Raw genomic sequence first — 19,557 nt, 5'->3', positions numbered from 1 at the left:
GTGCTGCCCCTCAGTCGCCTACACTGTAAAAAAGAAAAAGTTGAGAAAACTTAAAATTTCAAGGCAACATGATGCAAGAGATTTTTGAGTTTTCTCAACTTCTGCCAACTGTAGTTGACTTAACTAATATTTTCATGTTCTGCCAACTTGGATCTACTTGTTCACCTAATTAGGATAATCCTGTAAGTCTAACAAAGAAATTCTGGTTTCAATGCCATGTATTTCTGCCTTCACCAAACAAAGATATTCCTGTTGAATTAACATACAATCATTCCCTCCAAGGCCATGTATTCCTAAATTCACCAAACACAGATATTCTTGTTGAATAATCATACAATTCTTACTCCAGTGAGTTGAAAATTTACCAATATTAATAAAGAAAAATGTATGCTGTTATCGTACTTGAAAAAACACTCAAACAGATATAGAATAAAACAAAGCACAACTGAATGTTATGTAAAAACGTATTTATTTTTTTCAACAGTGCTTTCAGTATATTTCAGAAGGTCATGGGCAGTGGGGTGAATTTCTGTAAAAAAGCAAACAAACAGAAAAAAACGTGTTGCCAGTTTCTTTAGGGTGCTTTGAGCACCCCAGCAGAGACATTAAAATTCCAGAGTCCAGAAAAAAAGAAAAGTGTCCAGCAGCTTAGTCATTCACGTTCACACCCTGACTGTCCTGTAAAAGCTTAACTTAACTATTGCACACTAAATAGGGTAGTGCAACAAACAATTGCCTTTGTACCCAGACATTGACATTTTACATGGGCTCACTATGATGAACTACAGAAGTCAAAAGTTATTAGAAATGTTACCATCAATGAACAGTGAACTATCAGGTAAAATGAACGATTATATAGAGGGAAATGGGTTGAACTACTGGGTTTTGTTTTGTTTTTTTACATGACTCTACAATGCACTTGAACATGTTTAAGAACAAGTTAAACTCATGTCTGGCTTCCCCGTTAACAGTCACAGCAAAAGCTTTGTTTTTAGAGACCTTATGCGCTGTGAGCATCGAGAGCCACCGAGTTCAAAAAAGATGCCCTGAATTGCTTCAAAGGTAAACTCATCTGCTTTGGATAATCAATGTTGAGGGCATACAGAAGGCCAAAGAGGTATGCCAAGGCAGTAGAGAGGTCTGGAATGTTATGTAGCACGATGTCCCCTTCCAACACAACAGCATGTTCTCGCACAGACGTATCGGCATCGTCATCTTGCAGGATGGTGAGGATGGCAACTGATGCACCGTTCAACACTGGTTCCAAAATGTCAGTGTCCTGAAGAGAAGAAAAGTAAAATATGAATTATTGAAAGCTAAGAAAAATTAAAGACAAAATACATTTCTAAAGATCTTAACTTTAACCTCTATACCATGATGCTCATTTGACTCATGGAGGTTTTAAAAAGAAAAAGATTATTTTCCTTTAATTAACGGCACAATATCTTTCACCAACCAACCTTGTGATGAGTTTTGTACAAAAATATTTTCTGCTGTTGAACACCCGCTAACAATGCCCAGGTGCTCCTCAGCAGAAAAAAAAGCAGCGAGAGTTATGACAACTGCAATCCTCACCATAAAATTATCTGGACTGCACTGAGGAAGTGTACATTTCCATTTTGGATTAAATCATCTTTTAAAAACATCTCATAGCAACTAGTTTTTCTTGCATTACTTTTTTGTACTTACTAAGCACTTCAGGAAAACCTGTGTTGCATCCTCTCCGAGGAAAATGGGCAGGCCTCTCAGTGCTGCTGTCTTTTGGTGGGACACAATGTCAGATGTCTAAAGAGTATTCAGTGGAAAACAGACATTTAAATTAGTATAGTAACGTGGTGTACCTACACACAATGCAAAATCAGAACTCTTATAGTAATGAAAATAAAATACAGATCAGGCCCAGCAACATGTAAAACTTAAAAAAACAAAACACCATTTTAACAATTTTACTTTCTTTTTACAAATTAAATAAAATACCGCCAAATAAAAACAAAGTAATGACTGATGACATTCATTTCCATTCATGTGTTTTGGCTGAAGCCAACATTTTTTTCTGTTATGACAAAGGTATACTCTCTTCTAAAAATGTCAGGTAAAGGAGCACTTACCTGTTCATCAAGTTTATCCAAGATGTCTTCCATCTCCTCACCAAGAGCTCCCTTCTTAGACCGGTATAGTTTCAGCAGGCCAGGCACAAATTTGTCCAGGGATGCATTGAACGTCCCCAGGAGGTCTTTGCTTGTGATCCGATGAAATTCTTCAGATATCTAAACAAGACAATAACCAAAATATTGCCATTTATTCAGCACAGAAAATTTCTGGGTAGCTGCCTTGTACAGTCTGCACCATGTTATATGCCTGACTGTGTTATCAACCGCAAAACCTACTTCAAAAATCTCTCATGAATACACATTTTGCACAGGAATAGAAACACCCTCCACAAAAAACAGTATCAATATGCAAATATATATTATGTTCACACTGAAATGTGGAATTTTTGTGGATTTTTACTATTGAGTGTGACCTTGAGAGGTGTGATCGTAATGCTCCAGGTGTTTTAAATACACATACAAAGTCTGTGTGAATGCATGGCCAATGTGCACCTTGTCCGTGATGAAGGCGGAAATGTTTCACAAGAGTCTCTTGACTGGAGCTTGTGAATTTGCAAAATCGGCACTGCATGAACTCTGAAACACAAGAGACATAGTCAATTTTGCCAAAAGCACTTTTGCAATGGGATAAAACATCCATATCTAACACACAGAAGGAATCCATAGATGCAGGAGCTGAATACATCAACAAGCCAAAACCAGAGACATCATGAAAAAAATATGTAAGGAATCATATTAACTTACATATGACCACTTGTCTACTATATCAAGTATATGATTGATAACATACATGACATGTAACATAAATGCAAGCTCGAATTCAAACATTTTTTTGTTACTATGATAAAAAAAATGCAATAACTATAGAAAAATTAATATTAACTGTAACACAGTATACATCAACAACACACAATCATTCCTTTAATATTGTCTCCTTCCCCATTATGTAAAAAGCTCTGAAAATGTAGCAATCTTATAATACAGAGCATGAAGTACAACTTTAATTTGCGTGTGACATTAACTTACAGTACATTAGGCAATCTTACACCAGCTGACAAACTGTCAAGTCAGCTTTAAACATTACTTTAAAGTAACAGTGCTGCACCGGATAAACGGTGACTATTGAAAAAGTGAAAAAACAATATTAGACAATATGCAAATTACTTATATCACTGTCATATAATTGGCGCACATATCCTACACCGACCCATGAAAGAGTCTCCATGACAACGCGTGCTTGGCCCAGTTTGTTGTCAAGGTTAACATAACGTTTTCATGCAAAGATAACATTGAAACTGGTTACAAAACGGGTAATAAGCTAATAAGTTTTACCATGGCAGAAGTGCTGTAAAAAGCCAGTGTGAGATACCGTCATTTAGTGATGTCTGTCTGAATTTCAGAGTGTTTAACATTAAACATTACTTTTTGCGCTGGCCACTACTCTGAGCTAAAACCTTTTTTTTTTTTTTTAAATATTAAACTTTATTAAGAAACAGTATACAGAACATGTATACAATCAGAACAAAATTAACATATGCCAGGGGGTGTAATACAAAGAATTACATACATTCAAATAATTTGTAATTACTACAAATGGTAATAGTTTTCATAGCCTTTTTGTTAAGTGATCCACTAATCAATTTTATGTAACATAAAACATCATTATAGTAATGTTTAAAATTAGGTTTTTTGTTACTGTATTTGCATTTGTGAAAATAAAATTTAGCTAAGATAACTAATAAGTTTATTATAAAGTAAACATCTTCTTTTTTTTGCCTTCGAAAGAAACAAAATACAACATTTTCCCATTTCACAGTAAAGTCATTATAGAGATGTCCAGCAATGAATCTACTGAAGTCTTTCTCTGAGCTAAAACCTTCAGAGGCTGCTTGTAGCCCGATTACGACACAGCGGCGCGACGAAGGCTGCCCAAATTCATAGTGGACTCCTCTAAATGCGTCCGAGAAATACGTCCTCCTTATAATAAGCATCTCTTAAAATGTTTGCAATATTGAAACATTTCAATATAATGTAGAAAAAAAACGAGAGAAAAAAGTTACGGCTCGGACTCCCCGATCCTTATTGCGCATGTGCAAATTCTATCTGTGGAATTAGTTTTAATATTACTCTTTCTGGGTCACAAAATAAACTTTTAAGATATTTTCAGGCGTTAATGTAGCTGTGTAAATTGCTAATATCTGTTCAGTTTATTAAGATAACATATACTTGCAAAAGTGCTCCGACGCTTTCGGAGACGTCTGTTACCCACCAGCTCGATAGCTAGCCAAGGGGGGGGGGGGGGGGGGTCAATTAAGTCACTTAGATAACTTAAAAATGCTATAGTTGGCCTTTTTCAGTGTTTTACTAGTTCCATCCTCCCGGGTCCTCAGGAGGATGCAGCCTAGGCGCTTATAGAAAATCTTAATAACACATGTAGTTAGCTTACCTGCTAGGGTAAATGGTCGGCAGCTCCAGCACCTGTCCAAAACTGCAGAAGTGAAAATCCTCAATGGTCGAAAAATTGCATTTTACATCCAAATCTAGCCACGATGGTTCAAATTTTCTTAGGAGGTTTTTAGTCTAGAACACATGGTAAACCACTATCACACAGCTCAGGTCTGCTCAGGCTCAGTTGAAAGTCCGTTTGGTTTAGTTCAAACTTGTTCAGACCACATGTGCCAGTCATCTACGGGGTTTCCCACTGGTTCCCAACTTGACTCAGAAACTCTGCTCAAAAGTTGATAATCTTTGTTATGCTGTCTAGAAAATCTTAGTTAGGACAACAATGAAAGAAATTTGTTGGGTAGACAAGCTTTTTTAGGTTGTAAAGGAAAGTTTTATTTCTAAGTCAGTTTAATTTAAAAACTTTAGTGAAATCAACAATTGCTAGTTATCGTTTTTACAGTGTAGTAGATGGATCTATTGTATAAATCTGAAAATCCTCAGTGACTTCAACCTCTTTGAGATTTTTATTAAAGTCCAATATATAAAGTTTACACCCCCAACAAACAAGGCATGTTATATCATTCTCATTACATATAAACTACTGTTAGTATTAAAACCAACTTAAGATGATCAGTAACCATTAAAACACTCTAAGCCAGACAGCTGTTAACATGGCTGTGTACTCACTGCCTTTAAAACACTGCAAATCAATAATCTAATCAAGGGCAATCATGGCTCCATTAGGATTTAATCAGGCTCTGTAATTACATGTGAACAAGGTAATTACACTTTGATAACATGTAACCACCTCAGTGGGCTGTGCCTTGCATTCAGAGCATGTCTCCCTCCTGCTTGGTTAACTGCGATGCCTCTGCTCTTGGCTGTTTTACTGAAGAATGCTCAGCACACTGCAGCTCCCTCTAGAAATTACAAAAGCAGGCTCGAGTCTGCTAACATTGAATATACAAGTGCCTGTTTAAGTTGCTAAGACTGAGCAATGTTAATGCTTTCTAAAGTAGTTAGTCTTGAGCACACATGTCACATTGCTTGCTTGAAGAAGTTCTTTTTCAAAACTGTTCACATTCACTACATACACACACCAGATGACAGTCATTAAAAAAGTCAGACAGGTCCTTCCACTGAATAAGAACTTATTTTAGGTTGATAAAGGTAATTTAGTCTTCCAGTTAACAGAGTGTTAGAGCATTTTAAATCTGTTGCTGACATTCCCAGATGACTGGATTACATGTGAATCTACTCACTTAAAAACAAAGTAACTGAGAAAAAATGAAGCAAAGACTGAGACCCCCTGAGTTAAGACAGAGCAACATTTTAGTGGCTTTCATGGAAGTGTTTTCTAAGACCGAGACTTGAACCGCAACAATAGTGTGCCTTTCAGATCTGAGCTGATTGAACCTGTTTGAAATGTTAAATGAGACCTGAGGCCAGATATGAAGTGGCTGCATTTTTACCCGACTTCAACATGCTGACTCAGTTTATCAAGCTGAACTAACAGATCTTCTATTGCTCACTGTGTCAATGGCATTTACTTGATTGATAATTCTTAACATCCATCCCATTTTAGTTTTTTTACCATTGGACTCAAAGTAAAAATATCATATTGACAGTAGATAACAGAAAAAGTTTTTTAAAAAAGTGCTTCCTGTATGTGTTCAGACAAGTCTTCCTGTCTGACCACCAGTGTTGGTCAAGTTACTTGAAAAAGTAATCAGTAACTAAGTACTGATTACTTCCCCCAAAAAGTAATCCCGTTACTTTACTGATTACTTATTTTCAAAAGTAATTAATTACTTAGTTACTTAGTTACTTTTTAAAAACACGATTTACAACCTGAAGAGGTGATAAAGCGATATATCTTTCAGCCCAATTCTACTTTTTCTACATAATCCATCATACAAAATGTAATCAAATGGAAAAGTCTCTTTTTAAAACTTGTTTTATTAGTTTTAATCTTTTAACTTTATGCATCAAGCAAAAATTTAATTATATGCAACATTCTCTGAGTTGAATAAATTAGTTTAACATTTAAACCTATTTTCTGCACATTCCAGCACATAAAATATTTTGTTTGTTTACACTCACTCTTTCAAATAGATGCAAGTAAAACACAGCAGAACATAAATAAAGTCAAAGACTAAGCGGTCCTGTTGCTCTATTTTCACCTGTAAAGCAGGACTGCAGTAGGCGGAGGTTTACCCTGGTGCAGGTGTGCAGCGGTCAGTGGAAGGATACGGCAGTGTCTCTGTGAGTTTCCCATTACGTCGTTGCGCTCTCGGTGCTTGCTTGGAAGTTTAGGGCTTTTTTTTGCTGTAAAAAGAAGTTTTCTTCCCACGCACAACGGACGCTAATGTTTTTGTCACTTTTTATGGAATCAAACTCAAAGTAAGGTCAGTACTTCCACGCTGCACGCTCATACTCTCTCCCACAGTCGATATGTGATCCATTGTTGATCTGCACACAGCTGTTGTCACGAACGGCGCACTCGCTTACGTCACTGTCGTGAGACATTCTCGCAAAAAATCACGGTTTTAGTAACGCAGTAACGCAGCGTTCCTACGGGAAAGTAACGGTAATCTAATTACCGTTTTTGCAATAGTAATCCCTTACTTTACTCGTTACTCGAAAAAAGTAATCAGATTACAGGCAACGCGTTACAAGTAACGCGTTACTGCCCATCTCTGCTGACCACACTTTAACTCCCAGTAACCTAAGTACAAAGGATTACCTTTGCTGAATATTTTTAGGAATATGATACAAAACACGTGGAATAATAACACTTATGTTATGTTTTACTTGGGCAAAACTGCAGTTGGGGTAAGTCATCAATGACTTACTCTAACACTGCAATTGAAAGATGCAACTTATGAACTTATTTTTATTAAATTGTCCTCCAAAGTTTTCACAAACTGACACACCTCAAAAACTATTCACATTTTTTTTTTACCAGAGATCCCTTTTCACCTTCCTCTACAACAGAAAAATATGGTATGGTTTGGGTCAATACCAGTGATGATTTTGGCCTCTTCTGTCCCCTGATTGTAAATTCTTAGGAGAACATTTTTTTTTTTAAAAACCCACAAATGTTATAATCTGATAACACGCAGTTTGATTTAGGAGTACTTAGATCTCATAAGGTTATTGTTTCAAATTTATTTAAGATAAATGGAAATCTATTAATACAATTTGACAAGTTTGACACATGCATGTTCGCACAGATCAATATGACCAGAAAAACACTATCAAATACTGTATATGAAGCAGCTTAATGCATCCCCTGCATGGCAAGGAATCTTTTTTCTATTGCTACATTAAGCTACAAAATTCTCACCTGATGTTACAAACTCCATAAGCTACAAATGTGTACCCCCTGTTTGTGGGGTTCATTAAGTGTACCTCAGAAGGTGCAAGACCAGTGGCAAGCCTTTGTACCTCAACAGGTAGAAAAGTATTAAAGTGTAAAACAGAAACAAACCCCGTGTAATGCGCTCACAAGCAAATCACAAAAATGCCCTGATTTCACATAAGTCCATGAGAAGCAGCAGAAAAATGGCACAGCAATCTTCCTGCTATCTGTGTCTCATCTGTAGTCCCAACTGAGGCACCTCTGAGCAGAGCTGGATCTATACTTCAGCTACAAATGCTTCAGGCTCAGCACTAATGTCGCTCTTTTACACATTTTAAAATGGAAGAGATTAAATAAATCACCTCCCCACTATCCACCTCACCTAAATATGACTCCCCGGTAACTTCAGAGCTCGAGGCATTGGGGAGGGCGACATTAAAAAAAAAAACAAGAAGTGAAACGATGGTACTGTAACTCAAATTAAGGCACAAATCTGTGAATGACAAATGACAGCAGAGGATAACGTGAACACTATTGAGTACAAGTAAAGTGGAATGGCTAAACAGACTGATGGAGAAGGGCTACACACACACACACACACACACACACACACACACACACACACACACACACACACAAACAGAGTAGGAAAACCAAATGGATTGCATTTACATACATATACTGTATGTGAAAGCAGAAGTCATGCACAAAAGTTGAGAAAAGGAAAAAAAAGTAAACACACACACACGTGTGCACACACAGATACAGAAAAGTCCCACTGAAATGCCTATTATAAATCAACTCAAAGCAGCAGCCCTTATGCTTCAAAGTCATCTCTGAATCGCTTATCCACTCATTGAGCCGCACTATAGGAATACCAATTTATAGTCTTCTATCATATCACTGAAAGAGACAAGGGGGCAGAGTGAGATGAGGGGCGAGAGAGGCAGGCAGACAGAGAGTGAGAGGCAGGGAGAGTGAGAGTGAGAATTTCAAATACCTGTTTATACATTTGAATTGCACAGAAACATAAAAAAAATTACTGATGTTCACTCCTGGCATATATGAATATATGAATACACTCTCTCTCTCTGTCTCTCTCTCTCACACACACACACACACACACACACACACACACACACACACACACACACACACACACACACACACACACAGTAGTCCCAGAGCTGCAAGATAAGAGAGGAGAGTGTTCTGGGGAAAAAGCTTCCTCATTGGTGTGCAAGGCTGCACATGTTCCAACCCTCCTTTCTATCCCCTCTGTGTGTGTGTGTGTGTGTGTGTGTGTGTGTGTGTGTGTGTGTGTGTGTGTGTGTGTGTGTATTTGCGTGTGTGTGTGTGTTCATGTCCGCGTGCTAGCATTCCCTCTCTTTCCTTCACAGCTACTAAAAAGACACAGAGGACCTATTGTGCCCAAGGAAGGAAAATCACTCCATTTTCAGAAAAGGAGAGGAATGAACAGCACTCCCTCTCTCTCCCTCTCTCTCCCTCTCTCTTGCTTCTCCCCTCCCATTCACGCGGCAGCTGAAATGGTGAAGCTTGTTAAAAAGGAAGCCCGCATGACAGCATTCACAGCTTTGCTTACCGCAGCATTCCCCTACCCTCTCGCACGCCGTGCACCTTTGCACCAGAAACCGTGGATGAAAGCAACTCGATACGCTGTCTCAAAAAAGAAAAGTTAAGGGGCCATGAGCAAGAGAGGGAGGAAGAAGAAAGACAGGGGAACGGGTTGAGAAAATGTGAGGATTTGGAGTAAATGAGGTGTTTCAGTGGGAATAGCAGAACAACATTAAAAAGAGAGAGCTTTGTTTTATTATTATTACCTGTTCAGGGTTGCAGTGTGCTTGCTCAGGAACTGGCTGCAAACCATATTATTTCAAAACACTGCCTACTGAGAGAAAGTCAGGCTCCTGCCTGCTAATATTAGTTTACAAAACTAATACGGAAACTTTGCATTCCAATGGTCCAGTGATGTAAGTAGCTCAACTCTCATTGGACAAATAGATAATTATGGCCAGTTGATGTAATTCTCGTGTGTGAGTGTGTGAATGTTGGGTAAAAAGCACTTGTGTGAATGAGGCTTGAAATAAGAAAGTGCTTTGAGCGCTCAAATAAAGTAGAAAAGCACTATTTATGTACCAGTTCATTTACTTTTGCTGGGATAAATGTTGAACTATGATGATCTTGTTCTTTAGCCCAGGTATATTAACTCATATAGTAAATGACCATTTTTGGTTTTGGTTTTGGTATCATTATTTTGAAAGTTCAGTCACTGGTAACAAGCCAACCCAGGACTTTCTTGTCATTTTCCCAACTGGCAGGTTTATTGACCAGATTGCTGTTGTGGTAGTCCTAGATTTTATGCAGCTGTTTCTCCAATCAGTCTCTTTTTCTGCATCTGGATGAACTCAAACTCCACCAGCTTATGTTGATGGTGAACATCACGGTTATGCTCTGGAGGTTCAGGAGAGGACCAGGAGGGCCGAACCTGCAGGTCTGTGTGCGTCTGAGCAGAGCACTAATGTTCTGACAAAACTACTGTTGAAAGCTGCAGCCAGCTGATATTTGATTCATGGTCACATGTTTGAGTCCATTTGTGTAGCTACAAAGAGAATTGTTGTAAGAATTCATCCTATGCACAGGTTATAAAGACGCCTTACATCATTCAAAAGTCAACAGCACAGACCTGTGGAACTGGTGCCATACGAGGGCCAACAACTGATTGGTGAACAAAAAAGAAAGTGACATAGGTTCACCATAAAAATGAAGACATCAAGCATACAAGATTAGCAAAAAAAGAAAGTCCATAGTTCTGTCATTGAACGACTGGGAGATGTGGTAAAAAGATCTGAAAATCTGCTTTCCATTTGAAAGGTGTTTTTTTCTAAACTATAGTTTCTCATATGATTCAGTGCAACCAGATCATCTTGTAGCAAACCACAAAAGTTCAAAGCAGCACATGTAGCCGTACATATGCAATATGCACGGCTCGCCCAATGCCTTTAAGCTTAAGCAGACCTATTTTAGAGCAAGGATTTCTAACTGAATTAAAACAGACAAAAAAAAAGAACACTGGAAAATACAACCGTTTCAATGAAATGGAGTATAAACGTACTCATCTCCTTGGCGTGAGACTCTCTGCAGGTCCTAGCCATCAGATTGGAACGAGGCCCTGTTACCGACAACATTTCAGCACCCTGGACAGCAACACAATAGCCTGGAGTTATCCAGCAGAGGCAGGAAAACAAGGACAAAAGACAGAGGAGGAGGTGAAGGAGGGCAGCAAGCCAGGGACATAAAAAAGGAAGAAGTGGGGGAAGAGAAGAATTCGGCTGCTGGAAGGCCATTCACACAGAATACAAAGAGCCAATGTCAACTTGGGTAGGACTTGAAGAGCAGAAAACAGAATTAGCATTAGAGTGGCCTGCAGAGTTCATCCATGTCGCACGCCTGGGAACGAGAGGAGGACAGGCCAAAAAGTGTAGAGGGGGGATGACACAAACAGCAGTCATTTTCCAACAGCAGCTTGCTGTCATGGAAAATCAGACCTCTTAATGCTGTGCAGCACATTTTCTTTTACTGCTCCTCGAAATGGTACCCCCACCATGAGAACAATTCTACTCAATGCAAAGTTCACAAAGTAGCCAAGTAGAACCCAAATAGCTGGCATTACATGTGGAGAAATGTTGTCAGCTCTCTGCATACTGCAGCCTGCCCTCTATTTCAAGTTTCCTTTTACTGCTTACTCACAAGGGGCTACCTACTACTTCTAATTGCAACATTAATGACAGTTCTTCTCTCCTGCAAGATTAAAATGCTTAAGAAGGAGCAGTTGTTAAAAGAAAAAGCCACATTCTCTATTTACATACCTCCCTCAAGTCCAGCTGGTTTCTTTTCTGACAGTACAAGCAGCACTTAAGAGATATTTGGACAAACCCTTGACCCTGCTGAAGAAAAAACTGAACCTTGTAGTGACCCACACTGGGGATGGATTTTCAAGGAAGTGTTGAATGGCTAAGTTAGCCACAAAGGAGGTCCCACCTTGCAAAAGGTTCTTAAAAATAACTTTAAAAGGCAGCTTTGCTAGACAACTACAAAACACTGACATCTGGTTAAACTCTTAACATCCACATGATTGCTGGTGACCTGTTGAGACCTGGAGCTGGTTTACATTGACTTCTTTATGTGCAAGTTTCACCTATTTGCAATACCCAAAAAGAAATTTCCTGACACAAGATGTATAAGGTCAAAATGTATGTAAGAGAATCAGAAGATAATGTCTTCTAAACTGCCAAGAATGCAGTCCAACCCTAACTCTACCCCTGTGATTTGCCAGCCACCAGGTGATGTTATGAGGCTATAAAGTGAAAAGATGTTTAGAAAAAGAAGTCATCAAGTATATTGAGTCACAAAGGGAAAATAGAGGTCGCCTTCTTCTGCCACATTGCTACAAATCCTGTCCACCAAGCCCTCAAAGTGCATGGATGTTGATTTTAGGGATAAATCTAGTCGTGACCTCTAAAGAAGCGTTCCTTTATGTCTAAATTTGGTTGAAAATCTTTTCTGCACATTAGAAAGAATTAAATAAAGGCTAAAGTTGGTTCAAAACTTAAAGTCTGAGAGATACGTGCATCACATGTTGGTGTTTCAAAAATACGAGCATGCGTCTCCAAACTAACATCATTAATATATATATTGAGTGAGACAGTCTCAAGCAAATTTTACCATGAAATAGAAAGAATCATTTATATGTAGATATATATATAACAATATTCTATTTTTTAAAGCACCATTAGTACTGGTTTGTACATGATGAGTAGCTGTATGATGATTGCCATCTCAAAGACAAACAAAGGTTGATCAAATGCTGCATTTGTTTGCTCTACAAACACAGAAAATATAGCTAGGTATGATCTAAAAGTCTAAACCATCATGTCTGTAGAAAATTTAACCCAGTTTTCCCCTGCTCTAAAATCTGCCTGGTGTGCAGTACATGGCTAATTTGACTATCCACTATTTCTTTTTCAAGCTTTAATCTACAGAAAACTTCCCCATAGACACAATTCAAGGTTGAAAGAATTGATCCAAGCTTTGTTTTACAATGACAACTTTTCTCATTTCACTTTTCAACCATATTCAGTTCTTCAGCCCTCTGATATCAAGGTTATAATCCTGACTCTTTCAGTCAGGATTATAGTCTGACAGCCTTAGACATGATTAGCCATTTTTCCACTTCAGTACATCTGCAAGACAGCCAGCAAACCCGAACCCAGACCCAGAGCACTAAGAAACACATGTAGATCTTTGGGCTAAATCTGGTCAGACAGTCAAGAAAATAAAAATAAAAAAATGTCTTAGGGGTCACTTGGACATGACTCGCCAACACCTCTGTAAACTCCCTGGACAAGCAAATGATGACTGAGCAGAAGCCGACATTTACTGACATCTGCTGCTTGGTAGGAATGCAGCAAATATCTTTCAGCTGCAGGAGAAAAGGAAAAAAAAGAAAAAAGAAATCTCGTCAATCATTAGAGGGCCCATCACATTTCATTACAGACAGAGTGAGTGCGAGAGGAGGAGGAGGAGCTGCAGGCAGGCTCTATTTTCATTTTCTCTGGCTGTAACCACACACACACACACAAACACACACACACACACACAGCAGTCGGCACAGCGTAACACCACATCCAAAAATAATCATGCACAGTGGAAACAAAATTCACTCCCAGCTCAGGATCTTGACAAAGTGCTTCAGTGAAAATTTAATTGCGCTGCTTTGCCGCACTGTATTGCTCACCTATAGCATACAATGTTGTCTAGAAGTTGTACAGCTCCAAAGACACATAGCAAAATAATATGGTCTTCCCTGGCAGGAACCAACATATAACTTCACACCCGGTCTCGAGTTCATTTTTTTCCTTTTTTTTCTTTTGAAACGGACAAATAAATCTTCTATTTTACATAAAGATTTCTTTAAAATACAGCACTTTGAAAAAGAAAAAAGGACATTTCCAGTTTGCAGAGAGCATCGTTGCTAAAATAGTTGAGTGCAAAGGCACTTTCTGGGATAAGTATTGTATGATTTCGCCATTTGTCGGGTGTTGAAAAGGTTTTCTTTGATGGTTTTAACACTCACCATTTATCTGTGTAGGCTAAAAAATATATACAGGAATGTCAGTCCTCTTCTACAAAGAATAACTCTTTTTGTCTTTGTCACTGGGAAAATAAAATACAGTTTTTGTACACAGTCCTGCCCATTTTGGATACCTGCTGTCATCAAAGTCTTTTTCTTTTTTTTTTTAGAATTTCCTTTTTCCAAAAATGAAGAAATAATTTATACCTTCCAGAAGAAAAAAATAGACCTGCATAATAATATACTTCTTATATTTCTTTTATACATCTTGGAAAGAAAAAAGAGAGAGAAGAAAAGCAAGAGAGAGAGAAAAAAAGATCATCAGAGGCTTCAGTTCACTTCCAGTCTGTCATGTAGGATTGAACACAGATAGATAAGATAGATATATAGAGAGGGCTATTATTACAGTAACAGCGTGATTATTACGAATGCGGCCGTTGTCACTATCTTACAGTTGGCTCATGGCAGTCTGTTTCTCCAGAACCTCCAGGTAGTCGGGCTCTGCTTTTAGCTTTCCAGGGAGCAGGAGTGGGTGCTCATTTTTAGAAGGGTGTTCGGGCCCAAAGTATTTCCTCGGGGTGCCATACAACACAGTTTTGTTCACCCTGTCCTGGTTGCTGATGTGCCTCCGTGCTGTGGCAGCCTCATAAGGGGGCACGATGCAAGGTCTCTTAGGCAGAGTGCAAAAGTTGTAGGTGAATGGAGGGATGCCTGCCGTTGTGGGGAGTTCTTTGTTGGGCCTTTCCCCTAAGTTCTGATACAACATCTCAGGAGGCTCCGGGGTGACCAAGCCACATGACGTTGGAGATTTATCCATAAAATCCACTGTGCTGATGGTGTAGGCCCCTGGGCTGCGGTGAAGGATGTCGTCCTTCTTTGTGTCCAGAGGTCCAAAGCTGAGCTCCTTCAGGTTGCGGTAATAAGCCACCTGTTCACCATCCTTCTGCATGTAAATGGGGTTTTGGCACATGGAGCCCACGGGTGGGGGAATGTAGTTATAAACGTGGCTTTCAGAGCTTTTGTCTTGGGTTGGTTCAGGAGCGTAGGAGCCATACTGCACTTGGAAAGAGTTGAGATCTAAGTTGTTAGCACCTGTGGGGATGTGTTCGACCCCTTTGCGCCGTTTTAGAACAAAAACAAAGAGGCCAGCGCCAAAGCAGACCGACAAGATGAAAACCACAAGGAGCCCAAGTATGAGGACTGAAAGGGGGACCTCGGGGTGTAACTCAGGGGTGTGGAGGCGGGATTCAGTGGGGCTGACTGAGCTGAAAGAAGAAGACGGGGAAGAAGTGGGAGAAGAAGAAGAGGAAGAGGGGGTGGGGGCTTCAGTGTGAGGGCTGCTTAATGTGGGAGCTTTCGTAGGGGGTGCCTGCTGCAGTGGGGGCACCTCGCTGGGCTCAGGGCAGATGGCCTCATTGCGAAGGGAGCGCAGTAGGCGCCCCGCATGCTTCGAGGGGGAATCACAGGTTATTTCATTAACCACCACGCTGGTACTGGACAGCTCCATCCAGTTTTTGAGGGCGACGATGTCACAGGTGCAGTCCCAGGGGTTCTCCTGCAGGTCGATCTGAATGAATGCAGACAGCTGGTCTAGAACACCGCGAACTGGAAGGTAGGAGAAATGATTATTCCGCAGGTTGAGTCTTGTTAGCATGGTGCCCCCGAACACATTGTCAGGGAGGGATCGCAGCAGGTTGTTGTTGAGAAACAGCAGCTGAAGGTTGTGAAGTGAGTTAAATGTTTGTGGTAAAATTTCCTTGATGATGTTATATTCCAAATAGAGATACTGGAGAGACTGCAGACCAGCAAAGAGAGACTGAGAGAGTGATTCAATATAATTCCCATTCAGATATAACCGTCTGAGGTTTGTGAGATTCTCAAAAGCTCCTTCTTGAATCACTGCTATCCTGTTATTCCCTAAATGCAGCAGCTCCAGCGAGCTGTACTCAGTCAGATCAGTTCTGTAAATCATTTGTAAATAGTTACCAGTGAGGTGGAGTTTCTTTGGGTAGGAGGGCTTGGGGTGAAGCTCAGTAATGTTGTGTAACTTCCGCTCTTGGCAATTGATGTTCAGTCCACTCTCTGGATTTTGTGACGTGCAAACGCACACACTGGGACACAGCATGGGCACAGGGGAGCGTGTTTGGTAAACCATTATGGGCCCAAAGACGTGTTTGTCCTTTGAGAGGCGAGGGGTGGGTCTGTAGCGCATTTTGGGAGGGCGAGAAGCTTTTGGGGCTCGGGTGGGGGTGTTAATACCAGGGTGGTAGGTCGGGGCCAGGGCCCCTGGAAAATGAGAGTCGGAGGCAGGGTGAACACGCTCCCCTGCGTTCCTGCGGGGGCACAGATCCTGCTTTATGAGCTGTGTGATGTCTTTGCCGTGCAGCCTGAATGGCGTCTCACACACTATGTCCCCCACAAACACAGAGATGGTGTCCAGCCAGGATTTGAGGGGGATTAGATCACAGGTGCAGTTCCACGGGTTCTCCTCTAGCTGAATCTCCATGATGCCACCTATGTGCTCCAGGACCCCCGCAAAGGGCAGCATCTTCAGTCGGTTACCACGTAAATCCAAATGCGTGAGGAGCACAAAGCGGAAGATATTAGGAGGCAGAGACAACAGCAGGTTGTCGTTGAGGATCAACACTTTGAGCTTGTTCAGTTTACTGAAAGCGCCAGGCTCGATGGCACTGATATAATTATAATCTGCCTGTAAATACTCCAAACTCTCCAATCCTGTAAACGTGTCCTCTTTAATCACCTCCAAGTTATTGTTGTTCAAGTGGAGCCGCTTCAGGAAGCGGAGCCCGTTAAAAGCACCCGGTCGGATCTCCTGCAAGCCATTATTTCCAAGATGCAGCGAGGTGACATTGCCGTAATTGACGAACTCATTTGCGCTGAGCCGTGACAGGAAGTTTCCGTTCAGAAAAAGCTGGGAGATTTTATTGGGAGGCGCCTGAAACTGGCTGACGGTGGTAAATCCTTTATTCTCGCAGTTGATGTTCAGGATGTTCTCTCGCTCTTCGCAGACGCAGCGCGTCTTGCAGATATCTTTGGAGGCTGAAGTTTTGCGGCTCTCCGTTTCGGACGGTGACAGGCTGGTGACCGTGAGGACGCTCAGCAAGAGGACGCCGCTCAGCATTTTTACAGCCAGGAAAGGTCGCTGAAATATAGATCCAGCATTTAAGTTTGCTGCACGAGCCTGGGATGGAAGATATGGGGGTGGGAAAAAAAAGAAAAAAAACTGGGAGTGAGTCCTCACTGTAGGGAGAGAGGGGAGAAAAAAGGAGGTAGAGGCGCTCACACGGACACAAACAGGCGCTCATACAAGCTCAGAGGCGCGCGGGGGGAAAAGGCGCACCGCCGTTATTTGGTATAAAAAATGGGACCGTGACGCACAGGGGATGCGCAAATCTTTCCATTGACCTTCACAATGATTTCCAAAAACTGTTTTAAATCCCTCACAAATGTAATCTATCCTTGACAAGCAAAAGATACAAACCACCGCGAATCGCCGGGATCCTGCTTGTTGGATGAACTTGGCACATTGTCAGAGGCAGAGAAAAAAAAGCCGCTTACTGTAACCCTCTTTTTCCTTCAAGAGAGCTCCGATTTATTCAGCGGTTTCACGCAGATCAGCAGCAGCTGCAGCCAAATATTCACAGGGAGACAGTGGCCGCGAAACGCTGCCTCGTTTCCACTCCACGCAGAAGAGGCGCTCCATTATAGTCCAGGCAGGAAAAAGCACTTAAAAAAAAAGATCCATAAAAAATTGCGCAAAGATGCACCATGACGCACTACTGGCCGTCCTTATAACCTTCTTTCTTTTTCTTCGTTTTCCCTTTTAAAGAAAAGAGGAGGGCAAAAGTGAGTTCGCAGAAAGAAAACAGGAGAAAAAGCAGCGCTGTGATTGAAAGAGAAGTACAGGAGAGAAATATTCCCGGAGCTGAGACATAACTACAGCCTGTGCTGTCCTCCTCCTCCGCTCCGCACACTGAGAGCAGCACTGAGCGTCTGCTGCTGCTGCTGCCCGACTGCGTTCGTGTGTGTTTGAGAGAGAGAGGAAGGAACCCATGGGGCCGTTACGTCACCTACACAGTCAACACACACACACACGGGCTGAGAAGGAAACCAGCAGCCCGCAAAACGATACGTCTTTTTTATTGACTCCGACCGCATAGCAAACTTATCTTTTCCCAAAGTGAATGCGAATTCTACTCCTGTCTCTGCAAACAAGGAGAAAATTTTAGCTAGAAATAAGGGATGCTATAAGTTTATCAGTGTGTGTGTGGTTTTAGAAATGGAAGTTGGGGGGGTCTGCTCTCTAAAGCTTAAGATTACTTTTCAAAGTAAGTTCAAACTGGAAGCTGTTACACAATATCACTTAAAAGCCACAATTGTAACAATTTAAAGTGCATTCAGCACATTCTTACCCATACTGCAGAAAATACAAATGCAATGATGGTGTATTGCATTTGTAATACACGGTGTAATACGGTGTACACTTTTTGCACGTTTTGCAGGTGCAAAACGTGCAAAAAGTGTAAATGGAGTAATACAGAAACTGAATTACAGAAATCATTTTGTCTATCGCGAGAAGATTCGTTTGTAGCTTTCTTTTTTGAAGATATGTATATGTTACCCATGACACCACTAGGAGGCAGGAAAGGCCTCTTTACAATCTCCATGTGTCTCATGATTTTCTCACTGTTACTTTTCTTTTGTCGTATGTCGCTTTCATGTTCACACACCCCTTTACTGTACAGAGATGCTATTAATGTCAGGAAGAAGTAAACTCAGATAAAAATTGAAATTATTCAAATTAACAGAGCCCATTAGAGATTAATATAAAACATTTAAAGGAACAATTTTTAATCAGAGTACAGCGTCAAGCAAGTGAAACTTCTGGGATATTGATCTGTTCAGTTATATCATAGAGGGACTATTAATCAGTTTCAGTTGCTTTGGTGTTAATGAAATTAACACCAATTAACATAAAATAAACTTAACGAACAACTGCCAAAACAGGAATGCTTTTACAGGTGGGGACCACTGCCGTTCTTTATTCCCCTTCTTTTCTGACAGTTTTTTTTAAACTCTGGGAGTGCTGAACATGGCCATAGAATGTCCTTAACCCATCAGCAGGACCTTTGTCTGCTCCTTTGTTTCATTTTTATTCATCCTGTTCCTGTTGGCACAGACTTCCCGAGAGCCCTAGGTCTCCCAGTGGGCCCTGTACTCACTGCCTGGCATTGTGGAGTCTGACTGGCATTTGCCATAGAATACCTGAATTGGCAAGTCCACCACTGGAGTCCTGTGCTTTTCATACATGAGAGCAGGTTTACCCTGAGCACATGTGATAGATGTGAAATGTTTTCGAAAAGCCATGGAGAAGGTTATGCTGCCTTTAATATCATGCACCATGTCTGGTTTCGTGGTTGGTCAGGGATGGTCTGGGGAGGCATATCCATGAAGGGATGCACAGA

The 19,557-nt window shown here is 40.7% G+C and overlaps 1 protein-coding gene across 4 annotated transcripts; it reads right to left on the bottom strand.

The window, feature by feature from the left end:
• Window positions 1–450: 450 nt before the first annotated feature.
• On the bottom strand, window positions 451–18,277 carry slitrk2 (SLIT and NTRK-like family, member 2). 4 transcript variants are annotated; one of them, XM_080305694.1, is made up of 5 exons: window positions 4,558–18,277; window positions 2,525–2,687; window positions 2,109–2,267; window positions 1,690–1,785; window positions 451–1,279 (listed from the first exon to the last, which is right to left on the bottom strand). In XM_080305694.1, the coding sequence occupies exon 1, from the start codon at window positions 17,211–17,213 to the stop codon at window positions 14,520–14,522; it is 2,694 nt and encodes an 897-aa protein (XP_080161820.1). In that variant the 5' UTR covers window positions 17,214–18,277; the 3' UTR covers window positions 451–1,279; window positions 1,690–1,785; window positions 2,109–2,267; window positions 2,525–2,687; window positions 4,558–14,519. The 4 variants fall into 4 exon arrangements, with proteins under 4 accessions (XP_080161820.1, XP_080161818.1, XP_080161813.1 ...); XM_080305692.1 differs by having other exon boundaries at window positions 2,572–2,687; XM_080305687.1 differs by having other exon boundaries at window positions 2,604–2,687.
• Window positions 18,278–19,557: the final 1,280 nt, after the last annotated feature.

Source organism: Astatotilapia calliptera, chromosome 2, assembly GCF_964374335.1.
Source record: "Astatotilapia calliptera chromosome 2, fAstCal68.1, whole genome shotgun sequence".
NCBI lineage: Eukaryota > Metazoa > Chordata > Actinopteri > Cichliformes > Cichlidae > Astatotilapia > Astatotilapia calliptera.
The sequence above is the reverse complement of the archived record's forward strand: the minus strand, read 5'-3'. Positions and strand labels throughout refer to the sequence as shown.

Excerpts from the sequence above, each read along its gene's own strand:
- slitrk2 (XM_080305694.1), bottom strand. The coding sequence starts at position 17,213 with ATGCTGAGCGGCGTCCTCTTGCTGAGCGTCCTCACGGTCACCAGCCTG.